The following is a 27,590-nucleotide window of genomic DNA, read 5'->3' on the forward strand; positions in this document are numbered from 1 at the left end:
TGCAAAAACAAATAAAGCTTTCATCGATGGTAGAAACCTCTGCTCCACACGTCTACAGGATCATGCAACTTTGCCTTCAGCTGTGGGAAATGTATCTCATCTAAAACACATAAATTACATTCACAACCACAACCTGTACATGCAGAGCGTGTGCTTCTATAAGCTCAACACGACACTTGTAGCCACACGATTTGGCACAAAGGTGCAATACAGAAACTAAAAGGGTACTACGAGGATTTCTAAGTGTTCCACTGGATGAAGATGAGGCACAGAAACAGTGACACAGTGGTGACGTAGAAAATGAAGAAGGCTCGGTTGATTCTCGCGGCCCAGTGGCCGGACTTCCCTTCTTCATATCTGCAGTTGAGGTTCAGATTCAGAGTTTTCTGCAGCTCCCTCAGCTCCTCCAGAATCAGCAGTAACAGGTGGGACTCTCGCGACTGAATGCTGTTGGTAACCTGCACAAAACAGGAGTCAGACGTTAGAGACTGAAAATGAATTAAAGGACAAGTGGACAGAATTAAGTTATCGTCTCTTAACGGGTTGAATCAGGCATCTTAGGTTGTTAAAAGAATACATTTTCATTTTACCATGTTAGTGTTGGCTGATGCTTCTACCTCCTGATCTTCCACTGAGGGGAGACGAATCTGCAGCCTAAATGTTACTATAGACTGTAACAAATAGTGATGCATAATAAACTGTCATTTCCTACTGATCAGCTAAATAATCTACACTTTTCTTCGTCATGTTTCCACCTAAATGTAGACCATTTTTTTTACAGAATTTCCAGAAAACTAGCAAAATAAACGGTGAATGAATGCACTTCTTCACCCACTGCTGTTGTGCAAATATTAGGAGGTAGTTGTTAACAGTTGGTTGCTAATTCTGCGATCGGGTGCCATTGAAACAGTGCAGAGGATGTAAAATTAAAAGAGTCCAATAACTGAAAATTATGTTGCAATAATGTATGTTTCATGTGTTAATTTGAGGAACTTTTCAGCCTTCTCATTGTTCCACACACATCTAATTTTTTGACTGTTATGCTCTAATTGAAAATGTGTATCCAACAGGTGGTTGGAAACACATTTATTGGCATAATATAAGTTCTAGCACCAATTCTATTAAATACAGTAAATTAAGAAATACACGATTTATTCACATGACAGTTTGAATACAGATAGAAGCATTACAGGATATTTTAGGGTGTAATGATACAAAGATCCTGCACGATACATGCACACGCAGAGAGAAAGTGATAATAATAACATTTCTCTTTAATTGTCTGAACCTGTCTGTACCTCTTGAGCCATCGGCAGCAGTTCATGCTGTTTCTCACCGTCGGACGCTCTGCAGATGCAAGAACAGCGGGTTTGCCTTTTCTCCTCTGAAAACACACACACAGCAGGTTTGTCACAGGGAATCTGATTCATAATGATGCTGCATATAAAAAACACATTCTTCTAGTACATTTTGTGACTAAATGTGGAAGAAAAAACCTTGTTATGATTTAATACGTTTCTCCTTTATTTGGACTGAGCAGGCAGTTTGATCAGACACAGTGGCAGAACGGACAAAACGACAGTGTCAGCAGATCTGGATTCATATGAGCAGTTTGAAAATTAGGCTTTAAGACCTTTAAGATTATACACTAGCCAGTTCCTCCAAAGATTTCCATTCATGGAGCATCCAATAAGTGAGCTGCGTCTCACCTGTGTTTAAGTTTTCGGTTGTGACTTTCCCCCGTTTGTCGTCACAGTCGTCCCTCAGCCGGAGCTTCTCCTGAGATTCAGAGTCTTTCTCCATAAGATACGTGACCAGGATCGTCTCCAGCAGGCTGAGCAGCATCAGGGCAAAAATCACAATGCAGTAGGTCGCTGAGAGGAGGAAACACGCAATAACTACTTTTTGTTTTGGTATCTTGAGCTCCTGACTGTACAGTATGAATGACAATCCCCTTACAACACGCCCTCTTAACAAGAGTTAGAACCTATGAGAGGAGTCTTGTTGGACATGGAGGGCAGGATGTCGTTCAGGATGAGCAGCAGGACAGAGATGGCCAGCAGCACGGTGACTTTGAAGCCCAGCTTCTCTCCTCGATGATCTGCGATGAAGAAGGAGGCGATGTCCAGACTCAGGAAGAACAGGATGGGCAACAGGAAGTTGATGACATGAAGGAGGGGCCTCCTCTTCATGGTGAACTAGGCAAAAAAAAGATTTTCAAAGGTCAGACTGGATCGTTACAAGTTAGAAACTTACTCCAGGGGTCAGGTGGAGGACATTAAATGTGTGCAAAAATACGTAACTTGTGTACTAAACATTTGAGAGCAAACATTATTTAATTCCAGAGAAACTCATACGTGTGATAATGTTTAAATGATGTTACTCTTCACACGAAATGGAGATCAATGGAGATCAATCGAGATCAATGGAGATCAATGGGGATCAATGGAGATCAATGGAGATCATTGGAGATCAATAGAGATCAGTGGAGATCAATGGGGATCAATAGAGATCAATGGAGATCAATGAAGATCAATGGAGATCAATGGAGATCAATGAAGATCAATGGAGATCAATGAAGATCAATGGAGATCAATGGAGATCGATGGAGATCAAAAGAGATCAATAGAGATCAATGGAGATCAATAGAGATCGATGGAGATCAATAGAGATCGGTGGAGATCAATAGAGATCAATGGAGATCAATGGAGATCAATGGAGATCAATGGAGATCAATAGAGATCAATGGAGATCAATGGAGATCAGTGGAGATCAATAGAGATCAATGGAGATCAATGGAGATCAATGGAGATCAATAGAGATCAATGGAGATCAATAGAGATCAGTGGAGATCAATGGAGATCAGTGGAGATCAATGAAGATCAGTGGAGATCAATGGAGCTCAATGGAGATCAATGGAGATCAATGGAGCTCAATGGAGATCAATGGAGATCAATGGAGCTCAATGGAGATCAATGGAGATCAATGGAGCTCAATGGAGATCAATGGAGATCAATGGAGCTCAGTGGAGATCGATGGAGATCAATAGAGATCGATGGAGATCAATGGCGATCAATAGAGATCAATAGAGATCAGTGGAGATCAATGGAGATGGCAAGTGGAGGTGAAAATGTAACGTTTGAGGCTGCACCATCATATCTGAAGTCAAGGTTTCTGGTTTGTTAAAAAGGTTTTTGCTTTTTCAAAAATATTTGTTGCATATCTTAAATTTCGTCACTCGAGATCGTGCATGATGTTATTCCAGATCACAAACTGGTATGTTAGTATTTTGTGCGTCAAATTCACTGATACAACAGCAAAAATGAAGAAATTTCATAATATATGTGCATGACTGTAAAACCGACCATGTGTAATGTTATTTTAATTCGTAAAACAGTATTTAATGTTCTCAAGGTTTGTCCAAACAGCTTCAATAAAAACACATACGGTGTATATGAGCTGTTCCCACTGTCTCTCGTTGAAGGAGAAATTTTGGCTGGCGACGGACAGCTGGAGGAACTCCCACTCTCCCTGAGTCTTTATCATCTCTCGGGAAAACTGCGTCGCTCGAGAAGAGTTGGAGGACGGGAGGAGACGAATCTCATTAACTGAGGAGAGAGGAGAGGAAGTCTGAGTGACAGAAGGGTGAAAGCACTGACTCCAGTCACGAACAGTCACGCGCAGACTCACCGCAGTGTATTGCAGATCCGATGGAGATGTTGCAACTCTGCGTGTCGAAGGGGAACTTGTGCACGTCCATCTTGCAGGTGCTGACCACCTTCACGTCCTCTTCAGAAGTGATCGCCCCGTCGTGGGATACGAACATGTACGGATTGTGAGGGGAGTCATCTTTCTGTACCCTGAGGCGCAAACACACAGAAGAATTCATGCTTTCGTGTTTGTGGGCGATTCAAACCCCTTCAAACACTATTTCACATGAATCACGGAGTGAATGAATAGATGCTGGAGCCGTGACCTCAGGGTGTGTTTGCGTGTTGTTTCTCTGTGTACTTTAATAAAAGTGAGCACACAGTAAAGTCGTTTACCCTTTTGCAACAGCAGATATCATGGTATTACATTACTTGATGTTTACCAGCTAGAAAATGGATGTTTGACGCAAATAACTTCCATTCTCTACCAAAGCTCGCCTTTCTTTTTGATTTAAATCACTGCCTTTCCTCTCTGTTGTTGCATTGTCTGTTTTACATTTGCTTAGCTGGTTCCTTTATTCACTTATTTACTTTTTTGAAGATGACCCTGGTCCGTTTCTATCTCATTTTTAACGGAATACTTCCACAGACATTTTGAAATCAAGTTCTTCCGGTCATAAATCTGTAGCAAACATCGTGATTTGATCAGGCGCCAGTCTCTATTCTATCAAAACTGAGCAGCTGAGTAAGGTATGTGTGTGTGTGTGTGTGTGTGTGTGTGTGTGTGTGTGTGTGTGTGTGTGTGTGTGTGTGTGTGTGTGTGTGTGTGTGTGTGTGTGTGTATGCGTGTGTGTGTGTGTGCGTGTGCGTGTATTGCAGGCTCACATCTCGTAGATGAAGAGGTCCGGTCTCCAGAGAATGTCTCTAGGAAGTGAAATATGAGTGATCCCACAAAACTGAGCGGGGTCCCATGAGATGCGTTCATCGTGCCAATTCTGCAGAACCATAAAAGTGTTTTAGCAGAAAGATAACGGAGAGTGATTTTTACATAAATAAAACACAGAACAACGGGTGAACAACCAAAGCGTTAGCGGAGAGTCACGGGTGAAAGGTAAAAACATCACACACTTAAGAGCGGGAAAAGCATTAGGTCTTCTCACCTGTGTCAATACAAAAACTTTTTACACACAACATATAAGGGAAAAAATGATGCCTGCTGTGATTTAAAAATTGTGTCTATTTGTTATTTTTTTAAAGAACATGCTTCATTGAGATAGACTGGCGTCCTGTCCAGGGTGTACCCCGCCTCACGCCCGGTGTCAGCTGGGATCGGCTCCAGCACCCCCGCGACCCCGACCCCGGGATAAGCGGTTGAAGATGAATGAATGAATGAATGATGCTTCATTGATTCTCTCAGCAGCTGACACACACATCTAATTTTCTCAGAGTTCATTTCTAGAACGGGTTGACAATGTAGTTGTAAAGATCTAGTTCTGTCAGTACCTTCCTCACTTCCTTTTTGTGTGAGTTTGTCTCCCTCTGTCTGTGTTTCCCTGCATGTGTCTTCCCTTGTCTCTGTCTAGGTCCGGTAGGCGTGTTGTCCGTGTCTGCATTGGGTCCACCTTTTGTGTTATACCTGTACCGTTCCTGACAGCAGTACCCTGTGTTTATAATGTATAATCATGTTAAATACTCTTTAATACAGCATCTTTTTGAATACTTTTGCAGACATATCTGTGCACAATTGGTCTATTTTCATTCCTGCAAGAAAATTCACTCCATCGAGCGCCAATTTTTCCCTCTAAAATCAGTATCGGCCTCACAAATCGGATATCTGTCGAGCTCTTACACGTCTAAATAACCCAAACTCACCATTGTGATCCAGATGAAAGGAACAAACGTTTGCGTTTTCTCAATCTGTGAATGAACACACACACACACACACATCAGAACAGATGAACTGCGGATGGATCCCACTTTGACGCAGTGGAGGCGCCGCACCCACCACAGCCAGGATGGAGTAAAGGATGATGTCCAGCTCCACCTCGGTGGAGCGTCTATGGTCCAGGACGGGCCGGGTCATTTTAAACGCTCCGTTATCTAGGGTCAGATTCAGGTGGTTCGCTACGTCCTGGTAACTGCACACCTTCTTCCTGGGTGACCCACCTGCATTAGAACAAGTTTTTTCTTTATATCAAGGTCCCGTAATGAGTGTTACTTAACAGGTACAGTTAATAAGTGCCTTATAAGGTGCTTATAAACACTATCACGTGTTAATATGACTATTTAAGTGTTAAATAAACATGTTTGTTAGATTACAGCCGTCTATAGCAACGCATAACTTTGCTTTTTTGCAGCTACCAGATCTAAAGCCAGAACAAAGCTGTGTAGGCGTTAATAACTCCTTTATTATGCACTAATTAACTGTTTTTAAAAAGAGACTTAAAGAGGAAGGGGATGACATGCAGAAAAGCCCCCCCCCCCCCCCCCCCCCCCCGTTTATCTAATGAGCACTTTAGATCCAGAGAGTAACTGTTCATAAATGCATGATAATGTGTTTCTAATAGGAGCTTATTAATGTCTGATAACCTAACAATACATGTATTTGTGATTTCATTATGAACATATCTAGTCTCATCAACACAATAATGTTAATAAGGATTTTATGAGGACTTATAAACAGACTTATAACACTTACAAAGCCATTATTAACGCGTATTACAAGGAAGTTCATATGAAGTGTTACGGTTTTCTTCAAGAGACGTTATAAAATATGTCTCTTAGTTTTCTTTGCTTTGGATTTTTATACATTTCATTAATATTGTTGGATTTTTGTTTGAAGTGTGTCTGGATGCTATTCTTTTATTATATAACACATGCTACATAACTTTAACTGATGTCAAATGCTCTTTTCTGTAACATGTATTATAGATTATTATGTTGTGCATGTCAGAAAGCACCAATGTATTCTAAATCCTGTTTTTTTTATGCTTAAACTTGCTTGATTTTTGTCTTTTGCAAAATAAAACATAATCATTATTTATTTTACATTCTCAGCTGGCTGACAGACCAATCCTCTGTGCACATGTTTGCAATGTGCTTTGATAAGAGGAGGGCTTCTGGATCTCTGGTCCATTTAAAGTCTTTCATTTCACTTTGTTCCTCCTTTAAATGAAGCTCTGTTTTCTCTTCACGGCGGCGAGAAGCAGGCAAACCACAGAAGTCTGGACAAAAACTAATGAACAGATTCAAGTTTAGCTTCGTCAGTTAGAAATATGATATGGAAAACCTCTGTGGCAAAGTTACAGTGCTGGAATAATAAAAAAAATACATATATCTTATTTAAACTGAAGTTATCCTTGATACTCTGTTACTCTTGATACTTCAAACACACGTGAGACTCATGCAGCACAAAGTCTTACCTGTGAAGACGATCAGGAGGAGAAAAGCAACATGCTGTAGTATCATATCTGCAGCCGTGAGTGTGCGCGTGCGTGTGTGTCCCAGCTGTGAGGCTCTGTGATGCCGTCCTTTGCTTTGAGCTGCAGAGGGCTGGGCTGAACGAATGACCTCTGCCTGAAGTGAGAAACCACTCCCACAGAGGAGAGCGGGGGAATGATGTTGTAATTGGTTAACGGAGGACGTGGCGTGTAGATCAGGCCTCGGTTTGGTAGCTGGAGCCAGGTGAGATTGAAGGTGCAGACAAATAATAAAACTAAGGGAACGGCAGGTGGAGAGCTCTCATCCATCTGAGTGCAGGCGTAATGTGAATTTGCAGCTTGCTCACGACTTATTCGACACTATAGTGTGTGTGTGATCTACACAGCTCCAAGAGAGACGTTTACTGTAACACATGCAGGGCCGCCCACGTCCAATGAGAGGGTAAAATTCAATTAGAGCGGAACTTGACGCGGTAATGAAATTATGAACACTGACGCCATTTAAACCCACTTGTCCTGGTAGACATCCCACTGCCAGGATGACTGTGGCATCAAAGCTGATTTATTATTCATGTTAAACGTCTCTTTTTTTTAACAGTAAGTGACTTCACTGATGCAGCTTCATTATTGCATTTGTACGCACTCCTGCAATTACACTGGAGTTTATGAACAAAGCATAATTAGTTTCGTTCTCATTAATTGTTGTCTGATCGAAGATTTTCAAATTCCAGCCGAGGTTTTGATCAAGTTAAAATAATAAAGTTTCTGTCGATTGATTAAAGCTGCAGTCGGCGAGACTGGCAGATGGATGTTGACTCAACTCTCACGCCCCTCCCCCTCTACCACGAGCTCCACCGCTCCCTTCCATCGAGTGCTCGTCAGCGCGCGTGCACCAGATTCCTGTGAAGTGTCATGAGTGGACAGGATGACGCGGGCGCGGTGGATTTTTGCACGTAGAGGCACGTTTCTTTTTACTAAAACCGGATGATTTATGTTGTTCTATCGGAGCACAGTGTCAAACATCAAACAAATGTTGCCGACTGGAACTTTAAATAAGTAGTTTACAAACTTTATTGAAGATAGAGTAAAATGTTTTTGTTTCATTAATGTACATTTTTGTTTTAGATTCGATTTTTAGAACTGGAGATAAAGGTGGGATGTAAATAATGCCTATGTGGAGAAGGGGCTCACAGGTACAGCAGATACACGTGCTTTTACATATAAAGACAAAAAGAATGTCAGTCAAATGCAAATAAAGCTAAGCAGACAAACAATTGCATTTCTTCCGTGGGAAAGGTGGTGATTTAGAGCCCGAGAAGTTATTTTTTACTGGTGACAAAAATACAAATGGAGCTCTGCGGTGGGAAAATGCTGCAGAGCTGGAAAAAATGATTGTACGCAGCAGCGAGGAGAGTTTCCTGACCATGTTAGGAAACATCTCAAGGGCAGCGAGAACCAAAACACAACCTTGAACCTTTGAGATCAACAGGAACAGAGGACTACTCAGTGACTGTTTAGTTGCAAAAACTTTATTGTCCGTTTTTTTATGTTTCCTTTGACATTTTCACTGATAGTTCTAGAAAAGTGTGGGGGATGAGGGGTCTCACGGATTTGGGACCTGGTGCCAGAGAACGGCTTCATCTACACAATCGGACTTTGATCTCGTGACTGTTTGCAGCTTGAGTATAGTAGTGCAGTCCTCTTGACCGTAACAGTTCGGGTCAAGTGAAACAGGGAGCCAGCAACGGATACATACTGTATACAACACTGCAGAAGGATATGGTCCGGCTGTATGTGTGTGCAGTGATCCATCATCAAGTGTTCTACAGGAGGGTGCAGACCGACCTAGACTAACATGCTTACTCTACTATCGCCTCATGCACAGCAAAGTGTCGTCTAGGAAACAGATAATAGTGCATTAGATGCTGATATTGTCCCTTTTTCAGTTATGTGAGCGCGCACGTGTGTAAACCTTTACACATTTTTCACATATTTTCATCCACGTTCTGGTAAACGACACAGTGTTTTGCAACAAATTAAAAACGCGGTTAACGGAGAACATCGACAACAGGTGAGCTATACCTGAACATTAAAGTTATACAAAAAAACAACTAAAAGCTTCACAAACGAGGAGGAAAAAAAGGGCTCGTGGGACATGATGACAATAACATGAGGGGGAACAAAACGCCGGCTAAATCTCCCGTTAAGGGTTTCAAATTCACTGCATGGTGTTTTAATCCCATTAGAATGGCAAAATGAAAATTTAAAAAACAACAATTGAGCACACTGAAACGTCCGAACTCGTATGTAGGCCGGTGCAAACACACAGTTTTTGCACATGAGCGTCCGACTGCGGGAGAGAAGGAGGAGATGCTGCTTTGGCATCTTTATTGCTTGGTGGTAATTGTTGGTTTCCAGTTGCACTGTGATAATACTGGCATGCTAAGATGGCGTTCAGAGGGAGAGGGCGTGCGTGTGTGTGTGTGTGTGTGTGTGTGTGTGTGTGTGTGTGTGTGTGTGTGTGTGTGTGTGTGTGTATGTGTGTGTAGAACCACATTAGGGTCCAAAGTTCACGTTTTAATTCCAGTTTCGATGGCGGTTTAAATGTCACGTACATTCCCCTTCTTAGACATCCGCGTCCAACGTCCTAAATTCTGTGTGACATTTTCGTGTTCAGTCCATTTCTGGTCAGTTTGGCCGCCGTTTCTCGGCTCGTCCGCATTCTTACAAGTCTGACCGCCTCTGTATTCACATTCAGCAGAGGTTGTTTTGAAAATCGTGGCGGGGAATGAGAGGAAAACAAACGTCAGCGGAGGGGGGTGGGAAAGCTGCATGCGAAGTGGAGACGGGAGCTCCCTGATCCGAAGAGAGGAGTCAGCACGTTTTAGTTCGCTTAGGTAAGGTAGTCCGGTGTGAGCTGACTTTAAAATAGTGTTCAACATAGAGTTCATAAGAGAGAAGGAGAAGAAGTACATTAGCATTAAATCAGATTGCCGATCACAGTAGCCCCTGACTGTTTGGCTGGTAACAGAGGAGAGGAAAGGACAAGGAGCAGCATGTGTTTCCCTAGAGATAATGTCACAATACTCGGCTCTCATTGGTTAGACCTACAGGTAATAAATAACAACGTAGCAGTAGGCTAATCAATCCCACAACAAGGTAGATCACAGACACAAAAAAAAAGAAAAAGAAACTCCTGTTAGATAAAAGTGCACAGACGACAGACGTGTGGTGCCCTTCTGTTCCTCTTCCCTCCTCTTTCTACTTGAGAGGAGCTTCAGTGTCAGCAACGACAACTAATCCAGGAAGTGTTCAGACGGATGGAGGGTGGAGGGTGGAGGGTGGAGGTTCCCTGCTCAGTGAGGACAGTATCCAGCGATGCAGCAAAATGGCAGGGTAAGAAGAGCTGACTCTGGACGGAGAAGTCTGTGTGTGTGTGCGTGTGTGTGTGTGTGTGTGCGTGTGTGTGAGAGAGAGTTTGTTTGAGTGTGTTACACAATGAGTGGTCCGCGGCGGGGATGTTTAGGACTCTGGTCGTCACGGTTCTCAGCCCCCTGCTCCTCCAGGTTGATGTTGCTGGTGGATGTGTGGTGGGGGTGGGGCTCAAAAACAGGCCTGTAGCCCCCGAGATACATGAGACCTGAAGGAGAGACGAAGACGGGGGGAGAGAGAGAGAGAGAGAGACAGAGAGAGAGAGAGAGAGAGAGAGAGAGAGACTTACGTTTCAAAACCAGAGGAAATTCACAGATCTCTATGTGCAGTTACACTCGGCAGGTTTAATGTCACAGCAGAGGAGGACAGACTTTGTTTGTTGCTACCTGAAATTAAGAATGAGTTCATTTTATGCTACTTTTTAACATCTTTTTAGACTTTTTTATTACTTTTATTACATCCATTTGTGTTGATTTCTTTTGACTGCTAAAAACCTGAGTTGTGCTTCAGGAAGGAAACCTTTTGTTGTATCAGCTTCTACAGGTTGTCTTTAAAAAATGCATACACAATTTAAAAAATTGTTAAGTATGTGTTTATTAAAATTAATTTATGTTTATTGTCTTGTCACCGCCTTTTCTCAAACTGACGTTCATTCTGGTGCAGACAACGCGAAAATGGAATCGCACACATCACGAAACATTTCCCTGGTAGTTTGCGTGCATTCACGTTCAAATGACGTGTTGAATTGAATTGAATTTGAATTGAAAAGCTGCTCTCAATTCAGCGACTGTTGCAGGTCTCATAGCGTAGACTTTATCTTTTTGGTCTCCCTATAATATTTATATATATATATATATATATATATATATATATATATATATATATATATATATATATATATATATATATTTATATATAAATGAGCTGCTAAAGTGTGTATACATTTTTTGGGACACCCTGTATTTTTAAATACACACATGCATTGCTTCCACTAAATCTGGATAGAAACTTGACCCGTGTCAAAGATCTTTGATGCCACCGTGTTTGGTCTCGAGCCTGTTAGATTGCCATGACTGCTCTGGTTTATAACATGAAGTCTGACGTGTCTCTCACCAAGTCCCAACAGGACTTTAAAGCTGTCGTCTATAAGATTTTACTCTAGTTAATTGTCTGTTAAGTTTCTATCTATCAAAGAGTGAGAAGTATGATTGATCATATGACCTACTAATGAAAGCACTTGTGTTTGCTGCTTTGTCTGTGGCGACTTCCCCACGCTCAAATCAAATGCTCCGCACAGTTAGTGACCCTTTTTACGTTGTTCCCTTTCTCTCTTCGGACCTCCCAACAGTGTGTGGAGCGTGTGAGGGCATCACGCTGCATCAGGAGGTGAGAGCTGCCGATCTACTGACGTCATACCGTCCACACTGTTTGGTTTCCAAAGGAACTCTGGGAGATGAAGTCCCAGAGGAGAGCATGCAATTACATCTTACCCTCAAAGCAGACGCTAAAAACAACGTATCTAAAGTCTTACGGATTACTACTTTAAAGCGGAGAGACCAATGATCAATGATCGTTTATCACCAGATTAGAGTTCAAACTTGACGTGTTCCTTTGCGAAGGACATCATACTCTGCTTTTCCTTAATTGCACCATACTTAAAAAGGGTAAAATTGAATGTCCATCCTAATTAAACAAAGTTATATTCTATATATCGTTGTCTTTTCTAGCCGAGATAACTACACTTTGCACACGCCTACAGCATGGCCTGTAATCAGGGTCACTTCAGTTAACAGCAACTCAAAGAATCACAGTGAATAACAGAAAATATCAGCCAGGAAATAAAATTAATTATTCATCAGTTTTAGGTCTCGACCACAGAGAATATGAATAATGAATAACATCAGCATTTCAAACTTTAACTGTGCAACTGGAGAGTACGAGAAAATATAATGCACGGTTGATTCTGAGCTGTGATTGAGAAAAGCTTAAAACTGCACAAAAAGAGCATGAATCCGCCTGTTGCATCACATTTTTAAATATATAAATCATATATTTGATGATTTAAAAACTTTATATTTCATGAGAACATTTTTTAAACAGATAAAACGAGTAATTAACAAAAGGAGAGGGGTTGTTACGGTGCATGCACACTACAATACATGACCCTGGTGTCTGATCTGCCATCTAGCCATAACTCCATACCTAGTCCTCAATGTGCACTGGGCACGACTCCTCATCTGTCCATCCGAAAGAAGGCGAAAGAAGGAAGAGAGAGACAAAAGGAGAGAAAGAAAGAAAGAAGAGAGGCAGGAAGGGAAAATGTCCAGGGAAAGACAGCAGAAGATGTGAAGAATGACGGTGGGGGGGGGGGGGGGAGAAGAGAAACAGAGAGATAACAGAACACTTTTACGACACAGAAAGAGAAAACATGTCACACCATCCACCATAAAAGGGCTGATGTTAGGTCCAAGGGGATGGAGGTAAATCAGGGTTTTAGTGGCTGAGGGTTACGAGGAGGATGAAGAGCTAAAGGCCATGAGTCAATAATCAACTGTAAATTAAACAAGCAAAACTTTTTTTTAAAAAGGAGATAGTAAATCAAGACCTAGATTGACACCATTAGCTCTCATCGCAGTCACCCGTCGAGTGTTAGGAAGCGGGAAGGAAGGATTAGGAGAGGACGGAGTGGGGCGATGGAGGGGCTGTGAGAATGAGTTGCAGATGTTTGGCAAAGCGGCTCGGAGCTGGCAGACGCTGAACATGAACTTCAAACTCTGGGATGGACGAGACTCTGCTCTCTCTCTCACACACACACACACACACACACACAGAAATCACACGAACGCACACGCTAGGGCTTCAGCTAAAGGAGGGAGAGAGGGAGTGCACAGCTAACCGGTACTGGAAAAGCAATGAAGCACCACAACACCAAAGGGGAGGGATGAAGAGAAGAAGGAAGGCTCCAGATCTTCATGCTGGGGCAAAGATGCTACAAAACCTCTCTGGTGACTAACTGCAGCTTAATAAAACATCTAGTTTGTTTTATTTCTAGCCTTGATTTGCATTAGCATGTTAGCAAAGCAAGCTAATGTGTCAGAAAGCCTTAATGCTTCTGACTCATGCACTGTTACCCCCCCTCGTCTTCCTCACTCTTCCCCCCCCCACCCATCCCCTCACTCTCATGCCCAGTCCTCAGCTCTCATCGGTCCATGTTCGAGAGGTTGCCACTCACCGGCGAATCGGCTGTCGGGAGCCTGCTCATTATCCAGCCCCAAAGAGGGCGTGTCACAGAGGGCGACGCCCTGATTGTTATTGGCCAACTCTGGACACCTGCTCCGCCCACCTGCAAGCGAGGGCAAAGGTCAAACAAGAGCAGCCAGGCACAGCGGGGGGTGGTGGTGGGGGGACAGGCAGGGTGAGGGAGGGAGGGGAGAGGGTGTCAGAGGTGGAGGGGGGGGAGGTCGGCCATGCTGGAACGGCATTCACAAAATAATAAATGAGAGGAAATTTCTGCATCTGAAGAGGACACAGTGTTGGTGACACCAGAATCTTTGGCTCTGATCAGTGAGTGGACGGTTTTTAGTCTTTAAGACTGCTGATATTTCTTTCATTTGGAACGAAGTCTCATGAATTCTGACACACGTGTGATGTTATAATCGAGTGGTTCTCAAACTGAGGGAGCTGAGAAATAACAACAAGGCAAAATGTGTCCAAATGCGAGAGAACAGATGTACAGAAGGAAATGGACACATCTCGTAACTCTGGAGAAATAAGATCAATTGGATCGGAGTAATCTTGTAATCGCACTTTTTTTTTTGTTGTGTGTGATCGTCTGTTTTTCTGTGTCTTGTGTGTAAAATTTCTGCCTTTGTGCTGCTAGTTCACTCTTGGAAAAGGGGTTTTAATCTCAAGTTTATCTGGCTGAATAAAGGTGATTGGTTGGTTGGTTGGTTGGTTGATTGATTGATTGATTGATTGATTGATTGATTGATCGATACATTAAATGTTGTTGTGTTGCAGAGATGTCTACAGAAAGATCCTCGTAAAAATCACAGGACTATAATTTTATATAAGAATGAGAATAAGGATGCATCAGTGCAGCGGGAGATATTTAGTCTGTTTTCAGTTGCACATTAATTTAGTGGTTAATTCCTTTTTTTTAAGCGTAGGAACCACTGTGATCATCAAATCTACCAAATGTTGTTGTAAAGAAGCTTTGTAAAACTCTTTCAATCCCGCTGCAGTTTCCATTTTAAACAAAGCCACAAAGACTGGAACTACTTTTTAACGCAGCGCTGCTCTTATTTATTCATGGATTATTGTTTGTTTGTTTTTAATCGTACTTTTGCTTTTATGTGAGTCTTTCACGGGTCTTTTTGCATCTTGAATCTTTTAACAAAGACAATTAAAGTTTGAATATCTCATCTCATTTCATCTCATCTTCATCCGCTTATCCGGGGTCGGGTAATATCACATTTCTTAATTTAGAAAAAAGTCTACATGTGGGGATACATTTGCCATTTATGCCGTTAATGGTGGAAATACAATATATTTTATATGATGTAAGATTTCCCTACAGGTGTAAGTGTTTCATCTTTTCTCATGGATTCAATTTGACCTATTTCTTTTATACTTTTATGATATTTGTATTATTTGATTGATATGGACATTACCCTTTTATGTTGTATACTTTGTTTAATGCAATTTGAGCTTATGAGTGAGTTGTTTTACGTTATTTGTCTTTATTTGTAGTAACTGAGCTTACTAAGAGAAATTCCAATCATATTGAACCTCAAGTGTTTAAATAATTGGACTACTGCATCATCTCATCTACAAAAAAAAACTGATTTTCCAGATATAATACTGTATCATGATATACAGGATACCTTTATAATACTAACATATATCATGGTTGATGTTTTAATTCACTTAATCTGCACTTAATTTAGCTTTGACTGTCGACCATGTTCACGCTCTCTGGAAACAAAAGTGACAGCTTTGTAAATGGAAATAATATTTTGTCTGTACTCATATTCTCAATTTCTTAGCCATCACTCAACGGCGTGTTTGATGAATGAGCCTCTGATTTGTGCGTCTATATTCTCATTAAATCGGTTAGCTGACAAATGAGACAGGAAGGCTCATATCAGCTGTCTAGATTAGCATTTTTCTGTCTTTTCCAGCGTGGCCAGATAACAGATACCGACATGTTTAACCAAGTGCCTCATGCCTGCAGCAAGCCTCTGTGTGTGTGTGTGTGTGTGTGTGTGTGTTCAGCGTGAGTGTGTGTGCTAATGAGGAGGAAGACGGCTGGATGATTGGCAGCTCAGCACAGAGACACAGACAGGGCACATTCAGAAGCTGTCTGGCAGCGCCGGTGCAGATGCAAACACACATCCTACAGCGCGTGTGCACATTCACAGTCTGTCAGGAAGCACAGGTCCGCTCGTCTGTCTCCTAGAGAACTGAAAGGTCATTCGGTAACTCACAGGTACACAGGTAGATTTGTTTCAGTCTGGCCCCAGGTGACACACACACACACACACACACACAGGGCATGCACGCACGCACGCACACACACACACACACACACACACACACACACAGGGCACGCACGCACGCACACACACACACAATCCACAGAGAAGCTAATTTACATTTTCATTTCAAACTGTTGTCTAATGAAGGAGAACTTGTTTTCGCTTCAACCTTTACTGGCCACAGCACTTTCTTTAGCGCTCAATCACTCTCTCTTTCTTTCTGTCTTTCTCTCTCTCTCTCACACACACACTAACAAACAAACACACACAGATGAATCACGGAGAAGCTTCCACTTCATGATGCAGCAGCTAAAAAAAGCAAATGGTGCAGAGCATTTTTCAACACATAGATGAAACACCTCACACACGTACAGTCGAACCACAAACGCACAAACATTTATATAAAAAAAAAAAGGTGCAAATCATGCAAACGGGCGTGCTGGTGTGCAGCAGAACCTCGTCTAAACAACACAGGATGCCTGTCCGCGCTCATTTCCTGTTGTGAATGAAAGGATGCTCTGATCGATTTGGATCAGTCGATACTTGTCGCTAATTGTTTGATTACCGGTCATTAAATCCAGCAATAAGGAAATAGGGGAAGAATGTAAATAACCTTTCACTGGCCAATCAGTCACCTTTGTAAAAACCCAGGGGCCGATCCTTTTATTATTATCATGTTTACATTTAGTGTGTTGTTAGCTGGTTTGGCTAATTTTAGCCTACATTTATTGATGCAGTCCAGGAGGCTGTCTGCTCTTGTTCGCTCGGCTCTTTTGTTAATATAATGGGATTTAATGTTGTTTTGACTGTTTGTGCTGATTCCCTGCTTAACATTGTTTTGTATTAATCACACGCCTTTAACGGGAGCGTACCTATGTTGTATGTGACCGGGAAACATATTTTTAAGAAAAGGGTCCTATCTTCCCCGGTCTGTTATTTTTCCTACAATCAGTGCCGAATTCCCCTAGCCTCATGAGACCATCCTGATCTCAGCAAATATCCTTTACCGACACGTTGTTTACTTTCTGAGCTTTGTATGTCATACGCTTCGATGATCTGATTGGTTGATTTGACCCGTATGTTGGTGATAGACAGATGGTATATCCAATCAGCAACCAGTATTTTCGTCCCTTCCCCAAAGTTCTCCAAACCAGAGTTCCCAGATGGAAATGCAGAGCAAATGAAAATCAATCCATCTGGCGGAGTCAGGTTAGAATTCCCCTGCAAAAAGGCTTATGTAGACCCTAACCGTAACCCCGAACCCTAACAAAATACTGCATCAAATCAGCAGAGGCCTAGGCTAATGCGACCGGGAAACACAGGACCCTTTTTGGGGAAAAGGGTCCTGAGCAGGGAACATAGGACCCAGGGAACATAGATTGGTTTACACCTACTACCATATATGACATTACCTTACTCCTTAAAGGATTTTATCCTGTTAATCTCTTTATGTTTTATATGTGATTTGTTTTGTGGTTTTATTGGTCACTTTCACAGCAGTTGAACATTAGCTAACACTGGCACGTTATATTGATTCATGTGTCTGTCCCTGATAAATTTATGTATAAAGGCTAAAGTGAGGCTAGCTGTTGATGGTCACTAAATGCCTCCAGAGCAGAAAAAACACGATGTCTGGATTTTATTTTCTGCATGTGAAGTTGTGTAAAAGGCATGTTTGACAGAGCTGTGCTGAGTAACGAAAGAGTCGAGAGTAACTCATCACTTTTGCTGTTAAGCCTGAAAAACAGATGTCTTTGGACACAACCAGTTCATTTGGAGTCGTGTTTCTGGTAAATGCAAGTCCAACATGTATTCTCCTTTAGCTGTTTTTGTTCTCTACCAACTCCAGATAGAGAACAGTGGGTTTTTACACCTTTCTCACTGAAAACAGCGAGTGAGCCAAAACAGTCAAGTTGCAGTTGTAAAAACCAAAATAATAAGCTGAAACTCGGTATAGAGCTCCGTAAAGCCGAGGGGGGAGCTGCAGATTCAGGTGTTTTGTCCTAAATAAAACTTTATCATGTGTTGGTATGACGTAGTCGCTCTAATAAATGAAGACTTTTCCTGAACTGGTACCATACACAGCCTGAAACAGTTACTGACCCCGTCTATCTTTTCACAGATTTAAAAACAAGTCTGTTTTCGCTGAGGCAGCACCTGTGGGCTCGTGGTCGAAGAGATAATGGAGGCGACGCTGAACTTCAAAGTCCTTTATTATTATGATTATGAAGATTAGTTTTTTTGTACAGAACTTTTGTACGTTTTTATACGATCACAATGTAAGAATCAGATTTGAGAAGTTAGTTTTTTCCACATCCAGCCTAATTTTGTGACCGCCGACGAAGACTCCGTCAGTGACGACATGTCTGGAATTAATTTGGGTCATTTCAGTATTTTAATTCAGAGTTTTAAGAGCTCAGACTTCACTGTGAAGTAGACCCGAGGTTCTGGTGCACACACAAAGTATGAGAAGCCATTCAGTCCAGTTGAGACGCTGCATGTTGTGGTGGTTTCAGCCGTGCATGACGTGCATTTTGAAAGGGACTGCCCCATCTAGAGGACAATGTCTGACGCAGGATCCCTTTATTTTGAAATGGGGTCGTCATTTCTCAGCCATGATTCAAAAAGCTTTACCATCAGCAACAATATACTGGATCAGCCACTCAGTCCATAATGTATAGTTTGAATGAAAGAGTGTATTTTCTTTTTCAAAATGCAAAGGGAGGTGAGAGGTCAGGGGTGAAAGGTGACGGGTGGTCCCCATAGTTACCTTTCCCATTAGACGGGGAGGAGCAGTCCTCTTCAGTGACATCGTTGCCCTGGAGCAAAACAGAAAAAAAACCTTGTGAGTCTTTACGTTAGATAAACACGCAACAAGAGCATTGATCACGTCCTGCTCTCACCTCTGAGTCCTGCTCCTCTACAGCCACTGAGTAGTTTTGTCCCTTTGGCTCCTGGGAAAACTCCTGAACGAAACAAAAGATGCAAAGAGAGGCCGCACAATGAGGAGGCGTTTAAGATACATTTCAGGATCTTGCAGCAAAATTCTCCTCGACCCCTCCTGGGTTCCTCACCCCATCCTGCTGCGACGGTCCTCGACTCTCCATGGGGGCGTCCTGGTTCTCCTCGCCCTCGGCGTCTCCCCCCTCGTCCCCCCCAGGCTCGCCTTCGGCCCCGGCCAGGTAGGACCCTGACATGGAGGACATGGTGTCAGTGCTGATGTGGGAGTGCTGCGAGTGGGACGAGGCCATGGACATCACTGACTGGACCAGGCTGCTGCTCACTGGGTCTGACGGACAGACGGAGAGACACATCACGGTCGGGCTCTGGTTACGGGGACTGTTTTTTTCTGGTTGCCGGAGATTGTTTTTTTTTATATATATATATAAAAGTGATTCCTACTCTTGCCGAATTACCAATAATTGACCAGAATGGAGAATTGACTTTCTTTCAGAGAACAGAACAGATGGATAACACTAAGTATGGAGCCTGAAGGGTGCATTTAAAGCCTGGCACTGTCTAAAAAAATTTTCATTTTGTCAGATTATTTTGTATTATTCACTCTTGGTCCTGTGTAAAATGTCCTTGTTAGTTTTTATCATACTTAGTAAACCTCATCTTGGTAAAAAGCTGGGCATTTTAGTCTCATCTTAGTCAAAGGAAAGCCTAACTGTTTTAGTATAGTATTAGTTAATGAACATTTTAGACTTTTTTAAGTCATCAGATGAATTCTGAGGCGGGGACGCTGCACAGACCCACCCTAAAATCAAAAACTGTCATTTTTACATGCCTGTGTATGTACAAAGTAAACAATGAGCATACATTGTGTTAATTAGTGAGTTTTTTTCCACTGGTGGGCACTTTTTCAAACTTTAAAACAGAGCCAGGCTTGTTGTTTACCCCTCTGCAGTATTTATGCTAAGCTAATCGCTTAATGCACAAACACGAGAGAGGTATCCATCTTCTCATCTTACTGTTAAAAAAATAGAGGTGGTCTTTTAAAGATAGATGGATAGATAACTTTATTTATCCCTGAGGGGAAATTAGGTTATCGTAGCAGCGGTACAGAGCAATCAGAAGTACTACAAATAAGATAAAATATAAAATACAAAATATGAACAATAAAATAAAATAAAAGTACAGTATCGCAGATAAACACTATATTACAATATGCTATGTGGATTTTAATGTGCAAGAGAGAGAAAGGTGCATTTCAGTGATAGGTCTTTTTGAGTAGTGTGTTTTTATCTCATAGCTGAACATTTCTAAAGAAAAACACTCATTTCTGAGTATCCCAGTTTCTTTTATGTACTCCAGACCTCAGTTTGACACACGGTGGAGGCCCAGCTACACGAGGATTATCTTTGTGGAAGAGGATAAACGTGTTTGAAGTGATCTTTTCATTGAGCCTTTTATTCCCGCTGGAGTAAAAGTCCCCTCGTCCTGTTTGGTGCCGGAAAACCATCCAGTAGATTCCCCATAAAATCACAGTGGCACCGATGTAAACTGCTGAGTTCAAGCTTATGATTTATTTATGTTAAAGTGCTCCATGTTTTTTAACCTCTTCTGCACCGGTCGCATCCTGAAGGGAAGAATCAGTTTCATAGACTGATCTGATGAAATGCTTCACTGTTTATTAAACAGATGTAGTAATAATAATAATAATAATAATAATAATAATAATAATAATAATACATTTTGTTTGTATAGTGCTGTTCAAAGGTAAAGACAAGTTCACAACAGCATGCACATCGAGATGATAAATACAACACACTAGACGATGCTCCTGTGAAACATTTATTTATTTAAATACAAAGAGCATTACGTTCGAAATGCCACATTGTTGGTGATTTAATGGTTATTCGTTTGATTGGAGCATTATCTAGTGTGCAGACTCCATTTTTCAATCTTGTTTGATACAAACGTGTGAGATGTGTGTGTGTGTGTGTGTGTGTTGTGTGTGTGTGTACCTTCAGGGGAGGTGATGGTGGAGGACAGCGGGGTTCCCGTGCAGGACGACTGGTCGATGGCTCCAGACGAGGACAGAGTCAGGTTCTCGCTGTCTGGAGTCACTCCGTTCTGTGAAACAACAAGAGCAGCGTGAAGAGAGAGGAGCTCACAACACAGAAACACACACAAAGACATGTACACAACCACGGCCTTTGGCACTGAGATGAACGATAATGTATTTTCTATTTGTCTCTGTCTCTCACACGCACGCATGCATGCATGCGCGCGCACACACACACACACACACACGCACGCACCTCTTGCTGGTCCACGGCGAGTTTGTGGCGACAGGCCTCCGATTCACTGCAGGACTTCTCATCTTCCTCCTCAGGAAGCACAGATGAATTCTGGGAAAGTGACCTAAAATAGACCACATAATGGATGAGCTCCAGACAGAAATAACAGTGAGTGGGTTTGATGTACCTGCACCTGTCCTGAAACAACACACACACAAGGACGATTTCAACTAGAATTACCGTTACTGTCCAGACTTGCATAATAAATATGAAGTGAACAGTTTGAAGGAATTTAATTAAAGATATTAAGTGTATTTTTTTGTGAAACGTTGAAGCTTTCGCACACATCTTCACTCTGGCAGCACAGAAGATCGAAACAATCAGCACAGATTGAAGATTAGTGTCTCTAATCCAGTATCCAACCAAATGTCCCACCTTCTGTTCCCACTTCCAACCATAGACTGTATAAAAAATGGACGCTGCCTCTATGTCGAGGTCCGTTTTCTCAACTTGATCCAATCGTCCTCGCCTACGGGAGTCTCCATCTTGTCAGACTTTGACCCCGCCTCATTTCCTCTGACCAAACAAGGGCATGTATGTGACGCTGGTGGGAGAGAGATATGCCCATCTAGCTGACGTTCACCTCCGAAGTGAAGTGAGGGCCTAGCTGTCACTCAAGAAGCCAAGCCCCTAATTATTCATACACTTTAACCTCCAATAAAATAAAAACTAGCCTGGTATAAAAAAAAATTCAACCCCCTCAGTGTTGTCATGGAGATATGACCTAAACATACAGACTAGAATTTCTTTACACCAGGCCTTAAACAGGCTTAATGATGCTGTGAAAACGGCCTGTTTAACATGGGGGTCAATGAGAAAGTGCTCTATTATGCAAACTGCCCCTAGTGGACACTCAGAGAACTGCAGGTTTTGGCACTTCTGTATTGGATCAACCAGGAAGTCGCCGTGGTCGGGGGTATGTTGTGAGACATTATAACGTCACAGTGAAGTTGACCTTTGACCTTTTGGATATGAAATCCCTTCATAATTTTATCCTACTAGACATTCGTGTGAAATGTGGTCAGATTCAGCAGGAATTCCTGAGTTATGGAAAAATGTGCATTTGTGGACGTTTGTGCCAAATGTGAGATATCGTGTTCAGAAGAATGAGACGGACAAACCGACGGAAAACCCAAGAACATAATACCTCCGGCTGCAACGCCAAATCAAGCCAAAAGCATGAAGTGGTGGGGCCCTTTCCCTGCTTTCTACCTCCCTACTTCTGGCACCCTTGCTAAGACCACGGCCATCTTCGACCTCAGCCTCAACTACACACCTGTGAAGTTTCGTGACTGTATCTTGAACAGTTGCGTCGCTATCGCAGTGACAAACACACGTCTAGCATATACGCAAAGGAAACCAATGAATTTACAGTTTATTTCCATTTTTGTTGTAATGTTGTAATGTTGGAAATCAGATTTTTTTTAGACGTCAATAATACAAAAATGGAATATTATCTTCGAAAAATATCAATGCACGCACACCTAACAGTCCGTACCCAAAGCTTTCTCTGTTCTTCATAATTTTGAGGCTGTTTTTAATTTTTCCTCATTTGTTTTCTCTTTTTCCTGTTTACCAAACTCAACAAAGATCGTAATAGAAGGATTGTAAAGTAGTGTGTCGTGAACACAGTGCCGTCTGCAGCAGGAAACATCCCATTTTTGCTGATTGAAGACATAAAATCAAGAAGTTTAGACCGATCTCTACGTTTGAAAAGAGCAGGGTAATTTTTTTAGGTAAACATTTTTCATTACATTCTCATCCTACAATAATCTGATATTCCAGGCAGAAACAAACAAACATTAACCGTCACTAATACTCACTTCGAACCGCTCTTCTTGAGTTTGAGGCCCTGACTGGAGTTGGAGTGGTCTAGAGGGGAGAGGGAGCGGGCCGGTGCCGGGTGAGGCTCGCTGCTGTACGGGGGCAGCGTTCCGGAGACGTGGCTGGGACCGGAGTGGAGAGGCGGAGGATTCACTACGGAGGTGCTGAGGGGGCCGTTCAACGCCTCCAGCAGAGACACCACCTCGTAGCCTGGCGGGATGTGCTCCGACGCCTGCAAACCAGGAGAGGACACGGGTGAGTTTTAACGTGACTGGGAACGATCCTTAGTTCCTATTTGTTCAGCTCTTCTGTGTCGGCGCTGCCTCACCGAGTGTTCCTCCGAGTCAGAGGTCTGTGAAGTGATGACGGGGTTAAAGCTGGTGGGGGACAGAGGACTGAGCTTCTTCCTCATGGCTCGGATCTGCAGCAGCGCTCTGAATGCTTCAAGGAAAACAAGATGATGATAAAAGAGAATTGAATCGTGTGTTTATCTAACAATCATTGCAATTTTGAGACTACAATTAATATAAAAAGATGAAATTAGATGGATAATCCTTTATTGAATTTCCTTTTTATAGCAGCAAAGTGGATAGCAAACATAGAAGAAGCTTCAAATATGAAACAATAAATTATGCAATATAAGCAAGGAGATATAGAAAAATATGAACAATATAAACGCAGGGAAATATAAAATATAACAATAATAGGAAATGTAGAAACAATATTTATACATTTACACATAAAAGGAGGAAAATGGGTCTCGTAGAGCTAGTTTCCAAAATGTTGTCCATTTTAAGGAAACTATTGAGAGGATTGATGACTTTAAAATACAAGGGCTCTGTAAAACGCTTCAGTGCGGAACTTAAAAATGATCCTTTGTAAATCAATTACTCACACCCTGTCACCTTAATTTCTTAAAACAAATAGTTTTTCCAGAATACCAGAAATGGAGATATAATTTGTTCACATGCAAGAATTCAAGAAATCAAGGTAACACGGAGTAATTGATACACAACTGATCATTTTAAGGGGGGGGGGGGTACTCCTTCAAAATAAAAGGAACAGACTGCTAAAAATCCCCCTTGGTCTTGTGTTTTTGTTCCGATAATCCTGCATATTTAACCTTTAAACAGCCTGCAGATGAGTGATTGTGTTGATATTATGTTTTAAAGATGGATATCAAGTCTCATTTGATTCTTTTGTACCAATTTTGGCTTAAAAACTTGTTCTTTTCCTATTGTAATTATTAACATCAACAGTGTGTTGAGTCATTGGGAGGCAGCATTAAAATGTATGTTCTTCTTTCAGCAGGTCAAACCGTTTTTCCACTGCTGAATTTTTGTCGGTGTGAACTCACGCAGTCTGCAGATGGGGCAGCAGTTGGCCTGGTAGCGCAGAGTGTCTGCGCAGGCGTTGCAGAGACACAGGTGTCTGCACGGCAGGATGAGTGTGTCCCGCACATCCGACAAACACACCACACACTCCGCACTGTTGTCACTGATCTCATCGTCAGCTACCTGGAGATAAAAAAAGCATTTAAATGTGAGGAAGGAAGAGAGATTTAAAGGCATCCAGTCGAGCTACAGACAGAGAGTAACACTGATTTATTATGTTGTGTCACTTCTGACGCACTCAAAGGACTCAAAACCTCGCGTGCCGTCTGATATTTACCTTTGATTCTTGGCTGTTGTATTTGTTCTCTATCCCGTAGATCTCCTGCAGGAGATAACTCACTCCATCCACCTGGGAAAAGGATTACAGTTAAGAATAAATGCTGCGGGTCTCACGGGTTCAGGTGTAGTGTTTAAGACAGAAGTGAGAAATAAAGCTTTGCTATGTCTTTGTCTTTCAAAACATAAAAGAAAAAATGTTACACAAAAGGAGGAAGAGAGAAGAAAAGCGCGTTTATTCACCACTTGTTTCTGCTTCAGAGGCTTCACACAGTAGCTCCCGTCCATGTGCTGCAGAAGAAAGCAACAATTGTTGTCTAATACATTCAAAAATGTGTTTATTTTTTATTCTTTTGCATTGTTTAATATTTGAGCGGCACTCGACTGAACTGTAACGCTGTGTAGGGGACTGGTCACTGCAGCATCCTTAAAGAAATGTGGGATTGGACTCCTTAGTAACCAGAAGATTTATGATTATTAGTCTAGGATCAGGTTAGAGTCCATAAATCCTCCTAGAGATCATGGGAAACAGACGCTCCTTAAGACTTCACAACTTGCCTGATCATCACATGTTTAAAGTTTTCTTGAATATAAAGTGATCCAGTGGTAGTTGTCTGTAAAGCCACAGGTACAGGTCAAACAGTAACTGCTAACAGCTAAGTCCGCATACTTTTAATGGTGCCGATTTGCAAAAAATGTAAATTTTTCCAGAGCTTTTTCAAATGAATGTTGAATGGTTCTTCTTGTGTTGTCAAAGTACCAAAACTATTTAACTCTCTATTAGTTTTTTCTCTGAAATCCATGCCCTCTGCAAATAAATATCTCCTGACATGTGTCACCATTGTTCACATAAAAGTCGATGTTTTAAACTCAAGAGAGCGTTCTGTAATCGAGGAGCTGATTACAAGATGAGAACGCTTTCATCCCCAAATAAAACTCAAACATATTTAATTCACATTCATAAAAAGCAGAAAAAAAAGGTACAAATATCCGGCCTCTTAGCAGGAAAGGTTACTCGAACAATTAACTTATTATTCAACATTTCATTTCAATAAATGTAGAATGTCTGCTCTAACTGAGACCCCTGGTGATGTCTGGAGAACAGCAAATTCCTGCTGCAATTACACTGATAAAGAGCGTCTCTTACCTTTTCAAACGTAGCCAGCAGTATGTGAGAGTGGCCCAAATGTTCTGCAAAGAGAAAACCACAGCTGACACAGCTCTCCTAAAATCCTGCAGCTCTGCTTTCACGTCAGAGCATCAGTGCAAGAGAAACGAGCGGAAACTCACCTTCCCCCTCGTCGACCACAGCCTGCACCACCATGGGGAAGACCTCCTTGTCCATGTCAAACAGCAGCTGAGCAGAGAGAGACGGGTTATTTCTGCCCTCGTGCATGAATCGGTTTCACAGCCTCGTGCACTTTCAGTATTCGGCCGACAGACGCGGCGCCGCTTACCTCCTCGTCCGCCCACTCGCTGAGGTTGACGGTGTGTGACGGCAGACAGAACTGCTGGCACACGCCCCTCTTGAAGTGCACTGTCTCAGACTGCAGAGAGCTGTCCTGGGGCAGGTAACTGCACGAAACACACAGGTAACAGATCAGAATCAATGCACAAAATACGCAGCGGGGGCAACGATAAATCAGAATCAGGAAGATAGTCGCTTATACCTGCTGTAGTTGGACACGTGGAAGGTTAATTTGTTGATTACAAGTGAATTTGATATATTTAACCTTTGAACTCTGCAATAGAAATGGTCCACCTGTGCATTCATCTGCATTTTTGCTTATTGTGATGTGATTTCCTAGAGTATTTTCTAATTCTTTATATCCCTAAAATATGTACAACCTAAGATAAAAGCTTATGTTAGTCATTAAAACATAGTAATTAATCAAAGTATTTCAACTGTGAATCAGTTTTTTTTATCAAATTTTACTCAAACATATTGGTCAAAAAGATTTATACATACAGACACGTAGAGATCAACATCAAAATTAATGTTTTTATTTTAGATTGTTGTACAGGATCACGTCTACAGGCTGATCTCCTGGTGAGGTCCGTTTCTAAACCATGACAGGCTTTGATTTCTGTTTAAATGAAATAGTTAGAAGGGTCGAATGCATTTTATTTTCTTATTTAAACACGTTCTTTTCTATGCGGAGTGGCGTAAAGGCAACGTCTGCCTGAACAGGAATAGAATCACAAGTCTTTATGCAACGTTATGCAAATAATGATATATAATGCCAGGTGTGTATAAGGTATGTGAGACCGTGTTGGCATAACTTATGAGTCTCTGCATGAATATTTATGGAGACGTTTCCATCCTGTTTACATTTTTGAAAGGTAGCAGATGTCGCTCTTTTGATATTTTCTAGAGATGCTTTTTTCCCTCCAAGGACACAGACTCTGATTCCTCAACTTTGGCTTTCTGTGGATACACATTCAGGGCGCACTCGCACTGTCCATCCGTACCGTGCCTAAACAGGTAAAGTCTAGTTCGTTTGACCAGTGTGAGTTCAACCATACTGTAACTAGGAGCGGTACGCTTGCCGACCACGGTCCGTTTGGGAGAGGTGGGCTTTTGTAAAGCATGTTTGCACATGTACGAGTACGAGTGCGTGCATGTGTATGAGCACGAGGCCTACGGCGGTTCTGACGTCATTCTATGTGCGCCTGTTCGGACATAGAAAAAAGAAGGACAGACCATGCGCGGACATTTACAACAATG

At 42.0% G+C, this 27,590-nt stretch overlaps 2 protein-coding genes across 6 annotated transcripts in view; both read right to left on the minus strand.

The window, feature by feature from the left end:
- Positions 1-239: 239 nt before the first annotated feature.
- Positions 240-7,118, minus strand: LOC310960473 (5-hydroxytryptamine receptor 3A-like; the record flags this gene model as incomplete). The annotated part of the gene is made up of 10 exons (XM_083932183.1): positions 240-458; positions 1,299-1,384; positions 1,710-1,874; positions 1,988-2,198; positions 3,448-3,608; positions 3,691-3,860; positions 4,536-4,645; positions 5,523-5,567; positions 5,656-5,816; positions 7,073-7,118. 10 exons carry the CDS (start codon positions 7,116-7,118, stop codon positions 240-242), a joined length of 1,374 nt encoding a protein of 457 aa, XP_083788309.1.
- Positions 7,119-8,637: 1,519 nt separating this feature from the next.
- The window catches only part of rnf157 (ring finger protein 157), a 28,932-nt gene continuing 9,979 nt past the window's right edge, over positions 8,638-27,590 (minus strand). Inside the window, exons 5-20 of one of the 5 annotated variants that reach the window (XM_083932574.1) lie at positions 26,320-26,437; positions 26,153-26,219; positions 26,010-26,053; positions 25,106-25,153; positions 24,864-24,935; positions 24,550-24,709; positions 23,521-23,633; positions 23,192-23,424; positions 21,330-21,432; positions 21,033-21,141; positions 19,137-19,351; positions 18,966-19,028; positions 18,833-18,881; positions 13,755-13,865; positions 12,725-12,759; positions 10,596-10,730 (exon numbers count right to left, since the gene is read on the minus strand). In XM_083932574.1, the coding sequence (XP_083788700.1) occupies positions 12,725-12,759; positions 13,755-13,865; positions 18,833-18,881; positions 18,966-19,028; positions 19,137-19,351; positions 21,033-21,141; positions 21,330-21,432; positions 23,192-23,424; positions 23,521-23,633; positions 24,550-24,709; positions 24,864-24,935; positions 25,106-25,153; positions 26,010-26,053; positions 26,153-26,219; positions 26,320-26,437 (1,540 nt within the window). In that variant the 3' untranslated portion in view covers positions 10,596-10,730. Of the gene's footprint in view, positions 10,731-12,724; positions 12,760-13,754; positions 13,866-15,816; positions 15,988-18,832; positions 18,882-18,965; positions 19,029-19,136; positions 19,352-21,032; positions 21,142-21,329; positions 21,433-23,191; positions 23,425-23,520; positions 23,634-24,549; positions 24,710-24,863; positions 24,936-25,105; positions 25,154-26,009; positions 26,054-26,152; positions 26,220-26,319; positions 26,438-27,590 lie in introns of those variants that run through there. The other 4 variants (XM_083932572.1, XM_083932575.1, XM_083932573.1 and 1 more) reach the window with 4 other exon arrangements.

Source organism: Echiichthys vipera (genome assembly GCF_963691815.1).
Source record: "Echiichthys vipera genome assembly, chromosome: 18".
Lineage (NCBI taxonomy): Eukaryota > Metazoa > Chordata > Actinopteri > Perciformes > Trachinidae > Echiichthys > Echiichthys vipera.